This window comes from Cryptomeria japonica, chromosome 9, assembly GCF_030272615.1.
Source record: "Cryptomeria japonica chromosome 9, Sugi_1.0, whole genome shotgun sequence".
NCBI classification, from domain to species: Eukaryota; Viridiplantae; Streptophyta; class Pinopsida; order Cupressales; family Cupressaceae; genus Cryptomeria; species Cryptomeria japonica.
Genome location: NC_081413.1, coordinates 60,877,522 through 60,897,323, shown reverse-complemented (window position 1 = coordinate 60,897,323; position 19,802 = coordinate 60,877,522). Strand labels below are relative to the sequence as shown.

Below are 19,802 nucleotides of genomic sequence, written 5' to 3'. Positions count from 1 at the left end.
TATAAGCGTGACCGTTTCTACACTAATTTCCAAGTGATATAAAACAAAAATATTTTATTTAAAAAATATAATAGACAAATGGATTAAAACAATCTAATAGATGATTGACTTTCAAAGCTATTACATTTAATATTAAACAAATGGGGTTATTTTATTTAAAAAATATAATAGACAAATGGATTAAACAATCTAATAGATGATTGACCTTCAAAGCTATTACATTTAATATTAAACAAATGGGGTTGTATGATAAGGATAATGTTTTATATTAATTAGAGATTGTGTTTGATAGTCATTGGATAAGTCTTTCATATTTTGGATGAAATTGTATTTGGTTGATTTTCTAATTGATTATTGTGATTAGTATATGTTTGTGTTTTAAAAATATTAAATCAGAAGATGCTTGAATCTTTACATATCTGCAACAAAAGGCGATAAAATCCATGAATAAAAGCCTACTGCCTAAAAAAGGAACGCAACAACAACCACTAACTAGTGAAAGACAATTATGTCACCTCGAATAAAACTTGCAAGTTTTTCATAAGAACCTTAAACCATAGCCACCTAAGGTTGGAATAGAGCACAACCAAGGAAAGGGAATACAAAACTAGGTTCTCAAAAGGACCCCTGAACATTTTAATTCTTAGCATAGTTTTCACTGCATCAAGTGCAGCTAAAGAATGAAGCAAGACACTGACCAATAGGTTTTGAAAAGCATCCTTAAACCTATTACAAGTAAATCCACTATAAACAACAACACTCATAGAGAGGGAAAGGAGGACAAAGAGCCCAAAATGATCTAATAAGGAACCCCTATGCACACCATCTAGGACCATCTCTATAGGCCCACTATCAAGAACAAATTTCCAAAAAAAAAATTTGCAAAATCAACCTCAATCAAACCACCATGCAAAAAAATAAGAGAGAATAGGAACTCTTCTTGTGAGGGTAGGTACAACCACCTAAAACAAATTATTAGTGTTTAAAATAATAATAAAATCTACCTACTCACCTAGAAATGAGTAATAATGCTATGTACCTAAGTTGGACTTAAGCAACATAAATAAGAAAAACCTATTTACACTAATACATTTGTATAAATGATTATGTACTCGTGTATTTGTTGTAACCATTAGTGAAGATATTTTCATGCTTTCCTATGGATGTAGCCAATTTTAGTGAACCACACAATCCATTGTATTATGTGTTTAATTTCTATTTTTTTTATTTTTAAATTTTGCATCTAAACTTTAGTGAGAAAAAAAAATTCTTAGAAAAAAGATCAACACCCCAATTTGTTAAAAAAGTGAAAATTAATATCTTGTTAAGAACAATGCATTGCCTACATTTATAGGTAGGAACTAATATATAAATAAATTAGGAGGGTAACAATGAAGAGAGGAGTTTGAAATATTTTAGCATCAAATATTTTATATTTTTGTAAAAAATATATATCCAATTAAACAAAAGAAAATTTAAATGAAATTGTTGATTAGTTGAAAGGGGAAAACCTGAATGTTGATTTTATTTTCATTTAAAAATCACATTGGATTATTGATTGTTCTAAAGAGTAAAACACAAAAATTGAATTAGATTAAAAAATAGAACATTAAACATAAGACATTCCAAAAAATCTAATTTTATTATGATTATAACTTTTATATATATCCAATTCTTCACATTTTTTAAATAAATATATTTAAAATATTATGATAATATTAAATATTAATTATCTAACATTTTATAATTATCAAAAGTATATTTACCTAATCACAAAATAATATATTAAAGAAAACATTTAATTCATAAAAAATCATATATTTGTCACGCAACAATATTAAAAAAAAGCAACTTTCAAATAAAATATGAATGTTATAAACATTATTATTAAATGAAAGAAAATAAACATTGATATTTAATTAAACAAAATAAATTATTTATTTTACACAATTAATAACCTCAAGTTCTGGCACTGAACTTGAAAACTTATTCATTCATACACCCAATACCTAAATTTCAAAACAATTTGAACTTAGTGTAAATTATTAATACCATGCTAAGTTGCGTTGAAATTGATTCGCACCATTCGAACTCTTCCATCATTAAACAAACGTACATGAAGAAAATTTATAGGACGTGGGGACATTCGGAACATATAAACATGTGACGATAACGAAAATGACAATTTATAATACTTCGGAAGGTCAATCCGCGTGTGGTGGGAAAATTCTTTTCTATAACAGGTAAAATAGGCGTCAACTCCACAAAAAAATAAACATGAGAGCAGTTTGAATCTCTCAATTTATATACATTTGTAATATTGCAGGAGGTCAATTCTTATCGTTGTTGTTACGCATTTTATGTTGTAAGCATTTAGATGGTGCTGAGTTTATTTGGTTTTCATATTGAATATAGAAACTTAATCAAATTGAACATAGAAAGTTTCCATTTATCTGTATCAATTACTTGTGATACATAGAAAGTTATGCAAGGACTTAAAACTACAAGGAGTTAAATCCTCTCTTTTTTCCAAAAGAACTAAAATCTTTTAATTATTGAAAGAGGCAAATGTTTGTTTCAGAATTATTAATTCAGTTAAGATTTGTGACATGTAATATTTAACAAGAAAAGAATACTGGTATGGTAATATAATTTAATCAAAAAAATGTTTGATTCGTTGAAAGTATTCACTATTCAAAATAATATCTATTTTTTTAAAGCAGAAACCTATCAATCGAAATAAAAATTAATTAAACATATTTTATACTAAAGAAAATTTTTAGGTCATACAACACATAAGAACCTAATCCCAAAATAACCAGCAGCATACAAACCAAAAACAGAATTTTTTATTTTGAGAAACAAAAACTATACAAAATTACAGCTGTGTGGAATGACGATGGATAAGTTTGCAACAATTGTTAGCCCAAAGGAAACTATTGTGATCAGAAAGTCTTTTAAGAAGGAAATGCATACAATAGTTGGCAACGCAAAGTGATGGTGGTTTAATTACACAATGGAGGATACATGCCATTAAAGGAGAGCCTAGTATCAATTAAACATTATCATCTTTAATCTCCCCTTTAATGTTTAATGAGCCAACACCTATCATTTGTCTTAGTTTTTAAAAAATTTCTTGTATAACTGTTTTGGTGAGTATATGGCAAGTTGATAGTAGGTTTTGTAAAACTTCAATTCAACCCATCCCTTAGTCACAAGATTCCAAATGAAATGATATTGAATATTAATTTTTGTTTTGTTCTATGACTATTTTTTCCACGACCAAGAAATGACACCTAAACTCAAACTAAATACATACCTTGAAGTAATTTTTTTTTTAATCTATAGAACCAACCCAATAACTATATATATACTCAATTAAACAAAAACCATCTTAGGTGCACATAAAATGTCATAACTATTTGTACCCTAACCACACCATAAAACTATTTTCAATGCACATAAATGAACCTTATTTATATTTTACATAATCCTTAAAAGAAACAAATGGCGTACATGCTATCTTGTCTAGTATTTTTTAAATACATAAGACTACAAAGCAAATATCTACACAGTGTTGTGTATACTTTTTCAGAACTATCATCATTGATGGATTTTTTCATTTGAAATTTTTCATCTTGTACTTATCATTAAAATAATTAGCATCTTTACATTGTGAAATGAATATATTCGTTTTTAGTTGTCTTACCTCTATACAAAGAAAATAATGTATTAAGCCCAAATCATTCATTTCAAACTCATTTTTAATAGCATTTTTGAATTCATCCAAACTCTTCATCATGTTTTATATAAATCAATTCATCATTATATATACAAAATATAAGTATATCACCTATACTTTGAGATTAAAACATATAATGTGAGATCACTTTCACTTATTTTTAAGCCACTTTTTTAAAAACAAGAATCTATCTTACTCTACCTGGCTCCAAGTTCCTATTTGAGTTCATAAGGTTCCTTTTTCAACTAATAAACCTTTTTTTCTTAACCTGCAATCTGATGACCAAGTGGTTACTCTACAAACACTTCCTTATTGAGATGACCATTCCAAAAGGTTAATTTAACATCAAAACTGATAAACTTTCCATCTATATTGGATCATTAACTCTAAAACTGTTCTTATGGTGTCCAATCTAACAACAAGAGAATATGTTTCATTAAGAGAATATGTTTCACTATAGTCAATACATGATTGTTGAATATGTTTCATTATAGTCAATACATGATTGTTGAGAAAAACCCTTTTCCACTAATCTTTCTTTATGCCTTTTCAATGGATCCATTTGCTTTGAATTTAATTTTTTAGATCCAGTTCAACACAATAACATTTTTTTTAAGATGCAATAAAATCTCATGTTTATTTTTTCTCAATTGAATAAATTTCTTCATTCATGGATTTAATCCACACTTCGTTTTTGGTTAGATCCTCAAAATGCCTTGGTTCAACTTGAACATGAGATGTTGAGCCTAGACCTTCTAGATCCTTCGTCTATTCAGGTATAACATGTTAAAAACCCCTTCTGTATCCGAACATCAAGTTTGAAAGTAGCTTCGATGTTGGATTCTCCATCCATTCAATAACTATGTCACGCCTACCCAATCTTTTTATCTCATTTGGGTCTGTGCAAACAACAATATATCCCATCCAAGCGCCGCTATCTCTCCATTTTTCATGGAAATAGGATTTTAGGGTTCCAGTATTGGTGTATATATATTCGGTGACTTGATAACCACGCCCACATTTCACAGATTCTAATCTCCGTCTGAGTGATATTTTGGAGCGCTTACAATTCCCATAGTATTGAGAAGAGCGAGTATTATCAAATGCGTCGTAGAAGTGCTGTGCAAAATCACCATAGCTACTTTCAGGAGGGGATGAATGGGATCGAGCAAGCTCTTCCAATTATTTGAACCCTGGATATCTTGCCACATATCCCCAATTTGCAGTTGGTCTTACATATTCCATCCTTATCCAGATCTTCATATTTTAGAGAGGCATTGCCAAAATCTAATGCAGAATTTGCCATAGATTATTAGATATGATACTATATTTGCAGCTCTGTTGCCTTTATACTGTTGCTGGTTCAAGGTAAACAGATTATTCGACACCCTGGTTGATATTGCATACGTTAGTAGCACAAGTTTTATATCGAATCGAGTTTAGAAAGATCTAAATTACTGAGATGATGCTCAGTTGACGTTTAGATGAGCTGATACAAACGCAGAATGGAGTGAAGTATATATATTGAGTATTTTGAATATTAAAACCTACCATTCTTAAACACACTCTTCAAGCTGGGTGACATGTCCTAAGGGATGTTGGTATTGTATTGTCATTGATGTTAACCGGTATAGCATGTCACCTGTAAGTATGGATTTTTGACCAGCGAGTAAGTATTGGAGACCACTATGGTATGTCAACCAGTGAGTGATGAGTCGGCAGTGTAAGATTGCCAACCGACAAGCATATGAATGGTAAGAAAGCAAGGTAGATCGATAAAGAATGTGCAGACAACCGGTATGCAGTTTGTTGACAATCAATAGGACTCTCACTGGATGAAGATGGCATCACAGGAGGAAGAGAAGACTGACAAAGAGGGTGCTCAACCAAATCATATATCTAGTTGAAGTTGTGTCTGCTCAAATAGGGAAGTCATATTTGTGCAATACCGAGAGTAGATTGAGTAATGTAATGTAAATCGGTTCCCATCAAATGGTTGTCAGCAAGTAACAAAGATCCACTTCTATCGGTAGGTGGTAACACTTAGCTTATCTCACAATATGCATGGAATACATCATAACCCTCTGAGAAAAGAAAGTTAAGAGATATAAGGCAGGTGGTTGAAGGCATAGACCAGATGAACCAAGTGAAACATGATGATGCCTCAAGTGTGTGAAATCATATTTGTGCACCAGATCAGCAAGGGAAAGTATGATTTTCTACTGAGACATGAAGAGGAAGAATAAGAAGTGATGAGCTTGCCTCCTTGGCAAACCGGTTGAGATGATGTCCAGGCTAAGGAAGGAGAAGGAATGGCCTAGCAATTGTAGACATGGAGTTACCAGGATGCAGATTGATATTGATGGCATGGAGTCATCAAGCATGTTAGGCCAGTATGCAGGAAGGTAAGTGAAGTATTTTATCAATATGCAGGCATAAGTGTAGTCAACTAATAAGGATGTCAACCGATAAGAGACCAAAGAGGCAAAGGTGGAAAGCTCCTATTAGATGGACATGTGCTTGAGTTTGGTGACCAGGAAAATATGATCCAATAGGAAAAACATAGAAGAGATGGCATGAAGGTTGATCGGATAATGTATAATTGCCAGGGAAGTTGACTCTGTAGATGAACACCGGTAGTATGTTGGTCGGTGACTAAGATTAAACCGACACGGTGGCTTGAGCAAAGGTGGATGCGGACAAAGATGACATGTCGCTACTAGGTGCAAGCATGCAGAGGTCGGTGAAGAGTCCATCAATGAGGTAGTTGGTGATTAGGTCGATATTAATGTCGACTGAGGGAATCCCGAGTTAAGTTTAGAATGATGCGGCTTGAGGAAGATCAAATCGTTGACTGTTGAGATGCGATGATCTATGCAAGATGCCCAAGTGTAGATCGGATCTGGTGAAGAAAACCGAGAGATCATTTAATGTGATTGACAGAAGTAGGTCGATGATCAGTTTATCCTATTTGCTAAATATATCAAACGTGTATTGGAAGTAGTGAGATTGGCAGTGATGTTTGATTGCTTGCTGGTTGTCAATCCCCATGTAGATCAGATATGATTTCATACTATCTATGGTTGGTGGAAGGAACCCTACCGCGCCAAGTTTCAATGTCCATCTTGGCGGGAAAGCTCACATATAAATATGTAGACCAAAGATTATAGTTGATTGATGCTGCCAGATGTTATGGTGTCGGATATTGAAGAACATAGTGTGAGTGTACAGCAAAGAGATAATTGGTTAGAGAATTCAATGAAGATTATTGAAGTGACTGAGTGCTTGAGAGAATCAGTAAGAGGATTTAACCGGTGAAGTTAAAGTGACCGGTGAGTTGTTATAAAAAATAACAGATCCTTGAACTGGTTGTGTCTAACCTGTAAGAAGGAAGCAGTGAGTGAAGTGGTGAAGAGTGAGTGTCAGAGAAAATCTGACAGGGCAAAAGTTGATCAGAGGCAGAGTGACATAAAGAGATTCAACTAGTAAAGGTTGAGCTAACCGGTGAAGCAGTTGCATAGTCTGTCAGTTCTCCAAATTGGCAGGGTCTGAACCGATAGGACTGAAGTAGAGAAGTAGTGAAGAGATAAAGTTGGTAGAGAGAGGATTCTATTGGTAAGTCAAAGGGAGAGTGAAGGGAGATCCAACACAGTTGATGCAAAGAACATAGAGCATCCGAAAGAGATATGTGTGAGAGTTACAAAGCTCATTTGTAACAAGGTTATTACTATTGTATCAATATATTTAATTGTAATCACCAAGTTGGAGCTCGATGTAGGGGTTGGTGCTCCTTGGGTTGGTGCCCTAAACTTTGTAATACAGTGTTTATTTTGAGGCTGGATTGGACCGGTAGACTTGAGTAGAATTTCTCACTGAGGTTTTTCTCACATTGGGTTTTCGTCATATATCTGGTGTTATATGATGTGCCCTTTGTGTGTGCTTTCCTTTTGGTCTTCTCCTTATCTCACCAGTATATTCACTTTGTGTTAGATCTGCTAACCGGTACACATATTTAGGATTAAAAGGGTTAAGTTTGAAAACCACTAATTCAATCCCCCTCTTCTACAATTGGTATCAGAGCTTAGGTTCCCAGTTAGATAAGCTTTCTCCAGCTTGGGTAGATTCTAGTTTTGAAAAAAAAAAAATAGTTTTGTGTCAACCCCTACACGGGTGTTTGATGGTTCAAACTATGTTATATGGATTTGCAGAATGGAAGTCCACCAGTCCTCATTAGGCTATGATTTATGGATGTTGGTTGTTAATGGTCTCTCTAGACTGGTTAGTCCTCCCACTGGTCCTGAAGCAGAGAGAAGATCTAAGTGTAATGTTGAAGCTATGAAAGCTATCCTTAGTGGGATTCTTGATGATGTTTCTTCACAAGTGGACAGATTGAAGAAGCTTTATGGTAATGAACTGAGCACTGCAAAACTAGTTTGTGAAAGCAAGAAGAATAGAACAAACACATGTGTAGATGATCAAGATAGATCAACCAGATGCTACAAAAATGTTGAAGAAGAAACCCATATCTTCATGGCCCAAGAGACAAAAAAATAGATGCACACATCAAGAAGAGAAAACATAGATCAATCCTATCAGCAAGATGTGTTTGGCAACGATGGTGAATATGAAGAGGAAGTTGAAGCTCAAGTTGATCTTGAAGGGGAGCTGGTAAGTGCACTCAAGGATCTTAGTAGAGTAAGAAAATAATACAAGATGTTCAAGAGTGCTGCTATTATGGAACAAAACTAGTTGATCAAAAGCCTCAAAGAGTCAGAGTCAACCATTGCAAATCTGAAAGCACAAGTGGATGATGCAAAAAGGGTGAGTGTAGAATCAGAATCAGATTTGCATATCAAATAGTGTAAGTGCAAAGATTTACAATCAGAGCTAGAGGCCAAGGACTAAGAGTGTCAGAAGAAAAAAGGAGAAATGGGGAATCTCAGGAAATACCTTGAGGAGTTTCAAGATGAGCTCAAAGTGAGGATCTGACCTAGTGGGAGCACTGATGCCTTGGACATAATGTTGAATAAACAAGATTACTACAAGGATACTAGAGGATTAGGATTTGCTACCGGTGAGTGCTCCACGAGAAAGGATGTCTCCAACAAGGACATTCAGTTTGTCTCCATAGGGAAAAATGACAAAGGACAGACTTTCACTATCCAAAATGCTCCAAGAAAGAAGGTTGAACTAACTACAACCAATGAGGACATAAAGCTAAAGAAGATTAGTGCTGCAAGGAGGAGCAATGCTAATCCAAAAGGAAAAGGAAAGTTGAGATAAGATAACTTCACCAGAAGTAAGAACTTCAGAGGACAACCTAGAAGACCTTGAACTGGTAGAAGACAAAGAGATTCTTATGTCCATAAGTCAAGACAAGTGTGGAAGAAGAAGGGATTAGATGGAAGAACTGCAGAGAGTGGACAACCCAAGATCCAGCCCCAGAGAAGTATAAATGGAGAAGTCAAACCGGTAAGATCTCCTCATGCATGGTAGAATAAGTTTGTGAGTTATAAATCGTCTTTCTCCAGTTACTGTTTTTCATGAAAAGATTATGTTCATAAGACAGATGAATGTAAGAAGAAGTCCAGGAAGGGACAAAATGTTTATTCTAGGAATAGTAATTTTGTTGGACAAAGATGTAATGCATATGTGCATAAGATGTTAGAATGTACAAACATGCATATGCTCTCTCTCGGTTATGCAAACAAGAGTCATTTAGCTACTCCAAGAAAGGCAAATATTGCATGTTATCAATGTAATGAATTAGTCCATAGAAGTCATGAGTGTAGAAAGAAGAAATTTCAGTCATATGGTAGCCGGTGTAGCATTCATGCTCAATATGGAAATAGTTATAGAGCACATGAGAGTCAAAGACTAGCATGCAACAAAAGGAGAAATGTTCTTGCCAGATCAAGAAATCTACTAGTTCCGATAGCTGGCTACAAAACCATGATCAGGAAAAGAAGATCAAACAAGTCTGATAGAAAGTCCTCAAATTAGTTGTTTGGCATGAACACAGTCTTCTACTACAATAATATTTTTGGAGCAAGAACCAATGAAAAAAAGGAATTCAACACTGCTCTCAATATTCCAAATAAGAAAAGGAGGGAGATCAAGTAGGTATGGAGGAAGAAGGAAGAAAATACAACCATGGGCAGGCACTATGCATTCAATGCACACGTGATATCTCGTAAGGCTTAAAGGAAATGTAGGACCTTAGGGGGAGCTACATACTAATCACATTATCCACCCCCAAATTTGAAAAGAATAAATGTAAAGATAGGTTCCTACCACTTCAAGGGAAAAGATAAGATGGCATTGTGTGTGGTTGATGCCTTGGCTACAGATTTAAATCTGAGAGATGGATTAATATTGCATGTGTCAATGGATGGTTCAAATTGAAATTGGCATCAGAGGCATTTGACTTTAGAAGACAAAGGTTAGAGGAAGGTACTTCGGTGGAGATATTGGTCCGGTATAGAAAACCGACATGTATAGTATGTTACTAGTATGGATACTAATCGGTATTGTAGAATATGATTTGCGCAGTGACTCCCGTGGCTTGGATTGGGGAGATTATAGTAGTTGATCTAATGTGCTTGCATCATTATGGGCCAACCAGTTTGATAATTGACATGATAGTGATGTGGTTTGGAATTATGGTTATATCAGATCATTTCACAAGTTGTGATGGATGTCATGGAGCTGGAAGATCATCAGTAGATCATGTATGCTCATCTCTATCTGTACAAGGTGCAGATTGGAGCCTCGGTTTAAAACCTGACAGACAAAGATGATTTGAGATTTGTGGTTCAAGGGGAGCTCACTGCCATACCTTATGATTGGTACCAGACATGCTGGACACAGGAGGAGAATATTAATGTGTATATCAAATTGGTATCAGTGTCAGCATCAACAATTGGTGTCAGAATAAATTTATGCATATCAAAGAGGAGAAGATGCAGTCTGACCGGCAGGTAAGTGAAATTCATTGACACACTTTTATACAATTAGTTTCAGTTGGTATCTGAGCCCTCTATCCCAAGTGTTGTTGGTTGAGAGGATGTAGAGTGAAATGGCCAAAGGGGGAGAAGAAACCTTGTAGAAAGCAATGTTAGTTCCCTTTGACATCAATGCCAAAGGGGGATATTGTTGGCATTCTATTATCATTGATGTCAACCAACATTATTGTCATTGATGTTAATTTGTATAGAATGTCACCAGTAATTATGGAATGTTAACCGGTGAGTAAGTATTGGAGACCAGTATGGTATGTCAATAGGTGAGTGATGAGTTGGCAGTGTATGATCACCAACCAACAAGCATGTGACTGGTAAGAAAGCAAGGCAGATCCATAAAGAATGTGCAAACAACCAGTATGCAGTTTGATGACAATCAGCAGGACTCCCACCAGATGACGATGGCATCATAGGATGAATAGAAGACTGATAGAGAGGGTTCTCAACCAAATCATATATCTGGTTGAAGTTGTGTCCTCTCAAATAGGGAAGTCATATTTGTGCAATGCCGGAAGTAGACTGAGAAAAAGTAATGTCAATCGGTTCCCATCAGATGGTTTTCAGCAAGTAACAAAGATCAACTTCTATCGGCAAGAGGTAATACTTAGGTTATCTCACAATATGCATGGGATGCAACATAACCTCTGAGATAAGACATTCAAGAGATATAAGGCAAGTGGTTGAAGGCACACACCAGATGAACCAAGTGAAACGTAATGATACCTCACATGTATATAATCAAAGATGTGCACCGATCAGCAAGGGAAATTATGATGTGCTACTAGGACAGGAAGAGGAAGAATAAGAAGCGATGAGTTTGCCTCCTTGGAAAACCTTTTGAGATGATGTCTAGGATAATGAAGGAGAAGGAATGGCCTAGCAGTTGCAGACATGGAGTTACTAGGATTGAAGTAGTAACCGGTGAGGAGGGACCTCAAAGAGATCAATCCAGACCGATCAGCAAGAGTAAACACAATAGGAACACAAAGATATGATGGAGGCAATGCATAACAAATTGATTTATTGCATGAAATTTATTTACATCTAACCGGTAACAATTGGGTTACAACATATTGGCTTACAGGCCTGCTAGAATAGGTCACAACCGTTACCTTGAACCTTATGATCTATCTTCTATGCATAGTCTAGCTACTTGATTATCTCCTTGATTACATTCTAATGTATAATTATAAATATATATATATATCGATCCAAGGGATCCAGTCAACCCAAAAGGGAACAAAACCTGAAGAACAAGACCTAACGTGCAAAATAAACAGGGTCAGCCTCGGCCAAGAGATTCCTCCGAAAAATCCAAAGGCTAAAATGTAGATTGGAGGAAAAGGTCGACCACAAGCTAAGGAACATAAAAATCAATGCCCAAGGCTCCGCAAGCTTCATAATGGTTACCAAGAAATCACCAAAATAGGTCTAGGCAACTAGTAACAAAGAACTATCAATCCGGTAACAAGAAACTATCATGGAAACCGATAGCGATATCTTGCCGGAAAGTGATCCAAATGCGATGTGGTCTGAAAGAAAGAAAGATGTTAAAGTCTTGAAGTAGAATCCAACTCCACAACATCTGGTGAGCCAAAATCAGGATACACAAAAGGGAAAACTAAAACTGCAAATAGAAAGGAAAATGTTTTTGGTTCATGCAAGATTGTTGTGAATCGGGGATGCTCCTGCATCAAACATGCAGGGTTAATGAAAAAGTGATCCTCTCACTTTGATAGGGTTAGAGGGAAACCAAAGTGGTCTACCTCTACTTGAGAAATCCAAGATGAATCTTCAACTGGTCTGTCCTTCCACTTCGCAAGATATTCCTTATATTCACAACTCTAGGTACTACGCCCAAGCCTATTGTCCAAAATCTCTTCAATCTGATCCAGTTCCTTCCAAGGCAATTGTTCCTCCAAGTTTACAACACTCTCCTCACTGAATTTTGGTTCGTGGTACTCATGAACATAGACAATGTTGAATATAGGTGAAATACTTAGACTATCTGGTAGCTCCACTTCATATGCATTTCTAGAACTGAACTTCCTCAAAATCTTATAGGTCCAAACTTCTTCATCTGCAACTTGTTATAAGTTCCAACTAGGAATCTCTCTTTTCTCAGATATACCATCACTTCATCACCAACTTCAAATTTCTTGTGTCTTCTCTTCTCATCTGCCTTTTCCTTATACTTGTTGTGCAAGTCTTCCAAATGCAGCTTAAGCTGAATATGCAATGCTTCCATGTGATCTGCAAAGACTTCTACTTCTGAACTCTTCTGGTGTTCACTGCTAATGTCTCTTAATTAAGATATTCCTCTAGGATGAACTTTGGTAACAATCTCAAAAGGTGTTCTTCTAGTACTTCTATTCACTTAATTGTTGTAGGCAAATTCTGCTTGTGCAAGGATTAAATCCCAACTTTTGGTTTTGTCTCCTACTAAACATCTCAAAAAATTTCCCAAACTCTGGTTAACAACTTATGTCTGTCCATCAGTTTGTGGATGAAAAGTAGAACTGAACTTCAAATATGTCTTCATCTTCTTCCAAAGTGTTCTCCAAAAATAGCCAACAAACTTAGTGTCTCTGCCTGAAACTATGCCCTTAGGTAATCCATGGAATCTCACCACTTCCTTGAAAAATAGGTCTGCTACATGAAATTCATCTAATGTCTTCTTACAACGTATGAAATAAAGAATCATCAAAAATCTATCTACTACCACAAATATAGAATCATTCCCTCTCGGTGTCTTAGGAAATCCAAGTATAAAATCCATGCTTATATCCTCCCAAGGTCTTACCAGTACTATCAAAGGTTTATACAATCTCACATTCTAACTACTACCTTATGCAACTTGACAAACTCTACAACTCTGCACATATCTCTTAACATCCTTATCAATTTGGGGCCAAAAGTACTGCTTACTCAACAATGCAACTATTTTGTCAATGATAAAATGTTTGGCCAAGCCTCCACTGTGTTTCTATTTTATCTGGTTCTCTATCATGGAACTCTTAGGTATGCACAACTAAACTCCCCTAAACAACATTCCATCCTGAATGAAATAATCCAACCATTTGCTCCTATCAACCATAAACAGTTCTCTACATGCTTTCCAAGGTTCTACAAAATCTGGGTCTTCAACATACAAGGTCTTCAAATCTTCAAATCCTAATACTGTCACTCTCATCTCTGTCAGCAAATTCCTTCTCCTACTCAATGCATCAAACTGAGTTTAACTGGAAGAAGAGGGAGAAGCTATAGGGAAAGGCAAGAAAATTTGTGGAATAGGAAGGAAGAGGAAAGAGCCTGAAATATCTATTTAACCTATTCCATCAGAATCTCAATTTGAGGATGACAGACCCTTAGAATTCAAGAGGGTATTAAGGAAGAAAGTTGAGGAAACTAAGGAGGAAACAAAGAAGCAACCAATTAGGAAGGTTACAATCAAGATATCGTCAAAGAAGAGATCTCCAAAGGAAACACATTCTGCTCCATCCGGTACTAGAAGAAGAAAAAGATGGATGACATTGATATAACACTTGTCACCGATAATGTAACTATTATTCCACCCAAGACTTGTGCAGAATTAGTAGATGAAATAACTAAGGATGGTATTTTGAAGAATGTATAATTTTATTATGAGCATTTAGATGATGATGAAGCTGAGGAAGCAATTTTATTGTATTTAGATACATATAAGAAATCCTTGTTAGAAATTGAAAATCAAATACCGGCACAATTATATGACAAATTAGATGCTAGAAGATTATCAACAATGGATGGGGACAACCATATAAAGATTCAAGAGTTGTTAACTACTTGTGCATCTATTACTCCATAGGAGTTGGATAGGACACTTGAGGTTGTAGACAGGAAAATCTTTCATAGCAAGAACAAGATAGTTAATATTATGTATGGTAGGGTTAATGAGATAGTCACTGAGAACCATAGGGCATGGGTTCAATTCTTTGCTACAAACCCTAGTTTTTATACTTCACCAAAGGCTAAAATTGTCACTACAGACATCCTGGTTGAAGGGAAAGGTAAAGGTATAATGGGTACAATTTTGGACGATATTAAGATATTAGATATAGAGGCCTTGGTATAATCTAATGTACAAAACACAGAGTCAATACTAGCAAATGTAGATATATCGACAAATTTAGAGAGTGTATAGGTTACAAATGTTAAGGACAATAGTCCTCGAGGTCAGAATGTACAGGTTGAGGACATAGTTCCTAAGGAGGAACCAATAGTTACTGATACTGCACCAAGTTACGAAGCCACTGGTGGAAGAGAGGAAGCTATAAAGGTTAACAAACCATTAGACGAGAGGAGAGAGGAATTTGACAGGGAACCGATAGTGAGCACATAATTGTTGTCAATTGAAACCTCACAGGTAGAGAAGAAAAGCATAATGAAGATGAGTTCTACTGAGCTCATGATGATGGCTGCACAAAAGATGATGAAGGAAGGATCTGTGGATAAAGTAGTTATTGATCAGTCTATCCCAATTTTGCATAGACTTGTCTCTGAGTATAAATTTGAAAAGGGAGTGAGCCCATCCGACAAGCTTAAAATAATCACAGAGCACATTTCAAAGGACTTTCAATCTTTACAGAAGATATCAAACCGATGGGCATTAGAGAGATTTACATAGGCTAAGAGAGAAACATTTGATTAGATGATTGAGTTGGAGAGGAAGGAGATCAATGATAAACTGAAGTTGATTGATAATGCTTTGAGAGAATGTACTAATATTTATAGAGTATGCTACAACACAGGTTTACTTACAACAGAGACAGATAAAGGGATTAAGTATATTAATGAAAAGATTATAGGTATAATCAATTATTTTGATGGTTCACATTCTTTGACTACATCTATTTATGGTCAGATTTGGTATTGGAAGCCCAAGTTTTAGCTCTTGAGAGGGATAAAGATAAAATCACAAGGAGAGCCAAAGGTCTTAGAGGATTGGTGAGTCCTCGGTTGGATTCATTAAATGTACCTAAGAAAGAATGCATAGATTTTGTTGGTAGACCCACACTGGCAGAGCTTAATGAGAAAGAGTCATATGCTCACAGGCTTACTGGACTTGTATCTATTTCCGACACTTTCAAATCAGGTTGGGATACCTATCTAGATATTTTGGAGAGAGCTTATCCAGAAATTTTCAAGTATATTCAGCTCCGATAAGGTATTTTGGGACATATTCTTTATATAATCTTTTATTCTTCATCTCGATTTTTGGTATTTTTTTGGCATTGATGTCAAAGGGGGAGGTATAGGTAAAAAATAATTTTATTCAGATCATGATCATAGATGGATATTCAGCTCAGGGGAGCAGACTTAGGATGAAACCGATAGATGGAAACCATTATCATTTTTCATATGAGTCTTTCCATCAATGCCAAAGGGGGAGATTGTTGGAAATTGACACTCATTTGATTGGTTTCAATATATTTTCATTGACGGCAGCATGTCTCGGCTTCATATTTTGGTTTAGTAGTGTACCCATAGGCACTTCATCGACACCAGTACTGACAAGTATCTTCACCAATTGGAAGGAATTCTTTGGTTATCGACATTGCAGGCTGACATGGTTCACATTCAGGATACCGGTATTGGAGGCCAACATCATTTGGGAGATTGGGCACTGGCAATTGATTTTGATATATATATATATATATGTTATTGAGCTGACTTGTATATTAATTTTGTAATTGTCTATGTAAGCCAACATAAGGCATGAAAGTTTGTAAGGGTATATAGGTCAATTGATTAGATCATTTTGTGAAAGGGAGAGTGTGTAAGCTTATGTCATACATGAGAGATATATTTATAATGAGGAATGTGAAGATTATGTAAGAGGGTATTCCAGTAAGGGTTTAGGGTTTCAGGACCAAAACAAACAGAGCTTAACCGAAACTATATTCAGGCATAGAAGATGCTATCATTTCAGTTCAATCATTTCTCCGGAGTGTAGTCTGGATTTGTATGTATTTAGTGAGACTTTTTCTGTGATGAGCAGTGTGCTCTAGGCTATAAGCCTTCGTGCAAGTGCAAGCCTCCATATTTTGTAATATTCTTTCATATGGCCAGTGGATTGATATTGTGGGTCACAAATCCCACCATGGTTTTTCCTTTTTGAGGTTTTCCACGTATAATTCTCTATGTTATGGATTTCATTAATGTGATTGGCTTATTGATTTCTTTACTTCTTTCAATTCTATATGTACCAGTATACCAGTTGGTGAATGCATGTTTTAATTAGGTTAACATTGATCATTCTGGTAGAACACTGATTCAGCCCCCCCCCCCACCCCTCTCAGTGGTCTTGGATTCCAACAATGCTGACCCCGAGAACTAACAGTAGTAAGAAAATCAATCCTCCAAAGGTGGGCGGCTAGTAAGTTCAAATCTAGCAGCAGAAAAATGCAAGACCTGGAACCACCCACCAAAAAGAAAATGAAACTAACCAATTCTAGTGGGTATAAAGTCCTGGACCATGAGATTAGGTTGGACATCCCTATCAAGGTGGATGATGAGAAACAGGGGTTTGCGATTAAGGAAAATAAAGGCAAGATAAAGGAGGAGAGGGTAATGGGAAATCTGCTATTGGAAGCTACTAGAAATCAGGAGAACTACTGGAAGTGGGTGCAAAAGGAAATTGTTTCCCTAAAAAATGGGATTAAAGGAATTGTTGACACTTTCACGAAATCCCCTAGGCCTAATAAAACTAAGAAGATCATGAGTATGATCCAGAAAATTTCTCAGGATGTGGAAACTATGAAAGTTGACCAACAACGCAAAATTGAGAAGCTAGAAGAGGATGTGTGTGAGATCAAGGAAAAACTGAACAATCTGGTGGAAATCAGTATGGAGGCGATGAACAATAGTGTTGATGGTTTGGAAAAAAATAATTCCACGATGACTGATGATAGAACCAGGACCATCACCAGTGACCCTCCCTTTGGGGAAAAGCAAAAAAAAATTGCATCAGAGGGTGGACAAAGTGTTGCTAGTGGGAAGACTAGCTTGGAGGGTGGGCAAATTGTTGCTAGTGGGAAGACTAGAACCAGAAGCCGGAGCCAGGACTAGGGAAGCTCCAGATTCATCATGGAGTATTTGGAGAAAATTAATAGGATTATTATTCAAAAAAAATACTGAATTGATGCACTCTCTTAGCTAAGTGCTTTGCCCTATTTTTGGTTCAGCTATTTTTGTTTTTTTGCTTTCGGTCTGTGTCGGGTTTGTCCCCTGTTCTGCTTAGTTTTTTCGGTCTGTTGGTTGCTGGCCTTGGTCTATAATACTCTAGGTTTCAGGTCCTGTAAAACCTATTTATCTTTATCGAAAACATATATTTTCTAATAAAAACATATATTTTTTAAAAATACAACTAGCATGACTTTAAATTCTCAAATTTCAAATATATGTATAGAATTTAGCATCAAACCTATTATTTTTATTCTTAATTATAAATACTAAAAAAAGGTCAATTTTAAATGCAATTGCAATTGTAAATTCCGATGTTTCCCTATATTAACAAATTATGTTACATTAAAAAACCTTTAGAAGTATTGTATTGAAAAATAATTGAATCAAACTGGTTCTAGATTCTACATCCAATTTGGAAGTGACTCATAACTCCGAAAAGACCACGAACCACCTCTAATAGAATGACTAGATTAGAGATGAGTAGGGAAGAGGATTCAGGAATGGAAACAGCAGCGGGAGATCTCAGAGAGTATAACAGCTTTCCATCTATGCGTTTCACCATTTCTTTATTTCGCCGTGTCCACCAATAAGAAGGAATTTGAAGCTCTGTAATCAGTATGTCGGAATTCTTGTTCACCAGAGCTGGATCTCTTCGTGGAAATCTAAAAGGCAGATTGTTATTCTGTGGAAGCCCATCCACTAAGTGGAGATATACCTCTAAATTGTGAAAGCTAGAACGATTATAAGTTTCCTTCAGCACTTCTGAGTTGCTGCTATCCAATGTAATCTCGATTTCCACATGAACGTATGTCCATGGAAACCAATACATAATCCTGGCAAGCCAACCCATTTTCTCATTCACGAAAACTCCAGGAACTTTAGGAATCAAATCCTTTTTGTTTACCAGCCGCAACACTTTGACTCCAATCTCCTCAACGTGTTGAGCAAATGATAAATTTCCCACACGTGGAGAGGCAAAGGCAAAGACCGTGACAGGTATTGACCTAATGTAATTTTTATTCATCACCATCTGTTTTATGTCATATAAACTTATGGTTGCCAGCGCAGATCCCAAGCTGTGTCTAGTGAACGTTATACTCAAATCTTCATCTTTGAAATTATTCAATAACCTTTTTATTTCAGCCACAACAATCTCTCTTGCGTTGAGCCTAGATCTTCCGGAGCCTTCGTATATTGATGTATAACATGTTAAAAACCCCTTCTCTATCCGAACATCAGGTTTGAAAGTAGCTTCGATGTTGGATTTTGTACTAGCTAATAAAGCCGCAGGAACTAATATGTTTTTGAGATTTTGCATCCATTCATGGGGTGTTTCCGCGCCTTTCCACGCAACAACTATGTCACGCCTACCCAATCTTTTTATCTCGTTTGGGTCTGTGCAAACAGCAATATATCCCATCCAATCGCCGCTATCCCTCCATTTCTCCCAGAAATAGGATTTTAGGGTTCCAGTATTGGCGTATTAATATTCAGTGACTTGATAACCACGCCCACATTTCACAGATTCTAATCTCCGTCTGAGTGAGCTTTTGGAGCGCTTACAATTCCCATAGTATTGAGAAGAGCGAGTATTATCAAATGAGTCGTAGCAGTGCTGTGCAAAATCACCGTATCTCTGCTTTGAGGAGGGGATGAATGGGATCGAGCAAGCTCTTCCAGTTATTTGCACCCTGGATATCTTGCCACATATCCCCAATTTGCGGTTGGTCTTTGCATATTCCATCCTCATTCAGATCTTCATATTTTAGAGAGCCATTGCCAAGATCTAATGCAGAATTTGCCATAGATTA

General features: G+C 36.0%; 1 protein-coding gene across 1 annotated transcript; it reads right to left on the bottom strand.

Moving 5' to 3' along the window:
• Positions 1–18,385: 18,385 nt before the first annotated feature.
• LOC131033502 (phospholipase A1-Igamma2, chloroplastic-like) lies at positions 18,386–19,411 on the bottom strand. Its single transcript, XM_057964732.2, has one exon. The coding sequence runs from the start codon at positions 19,409–19,411 to the stop codon at positions 18,386–18,388; it is 1,026 nt and encodes a 341-aa protein (XP_057820715.2).
• Between the last annotated feature and the right edge of the window lie 391 nt (positions 19,412–19,802).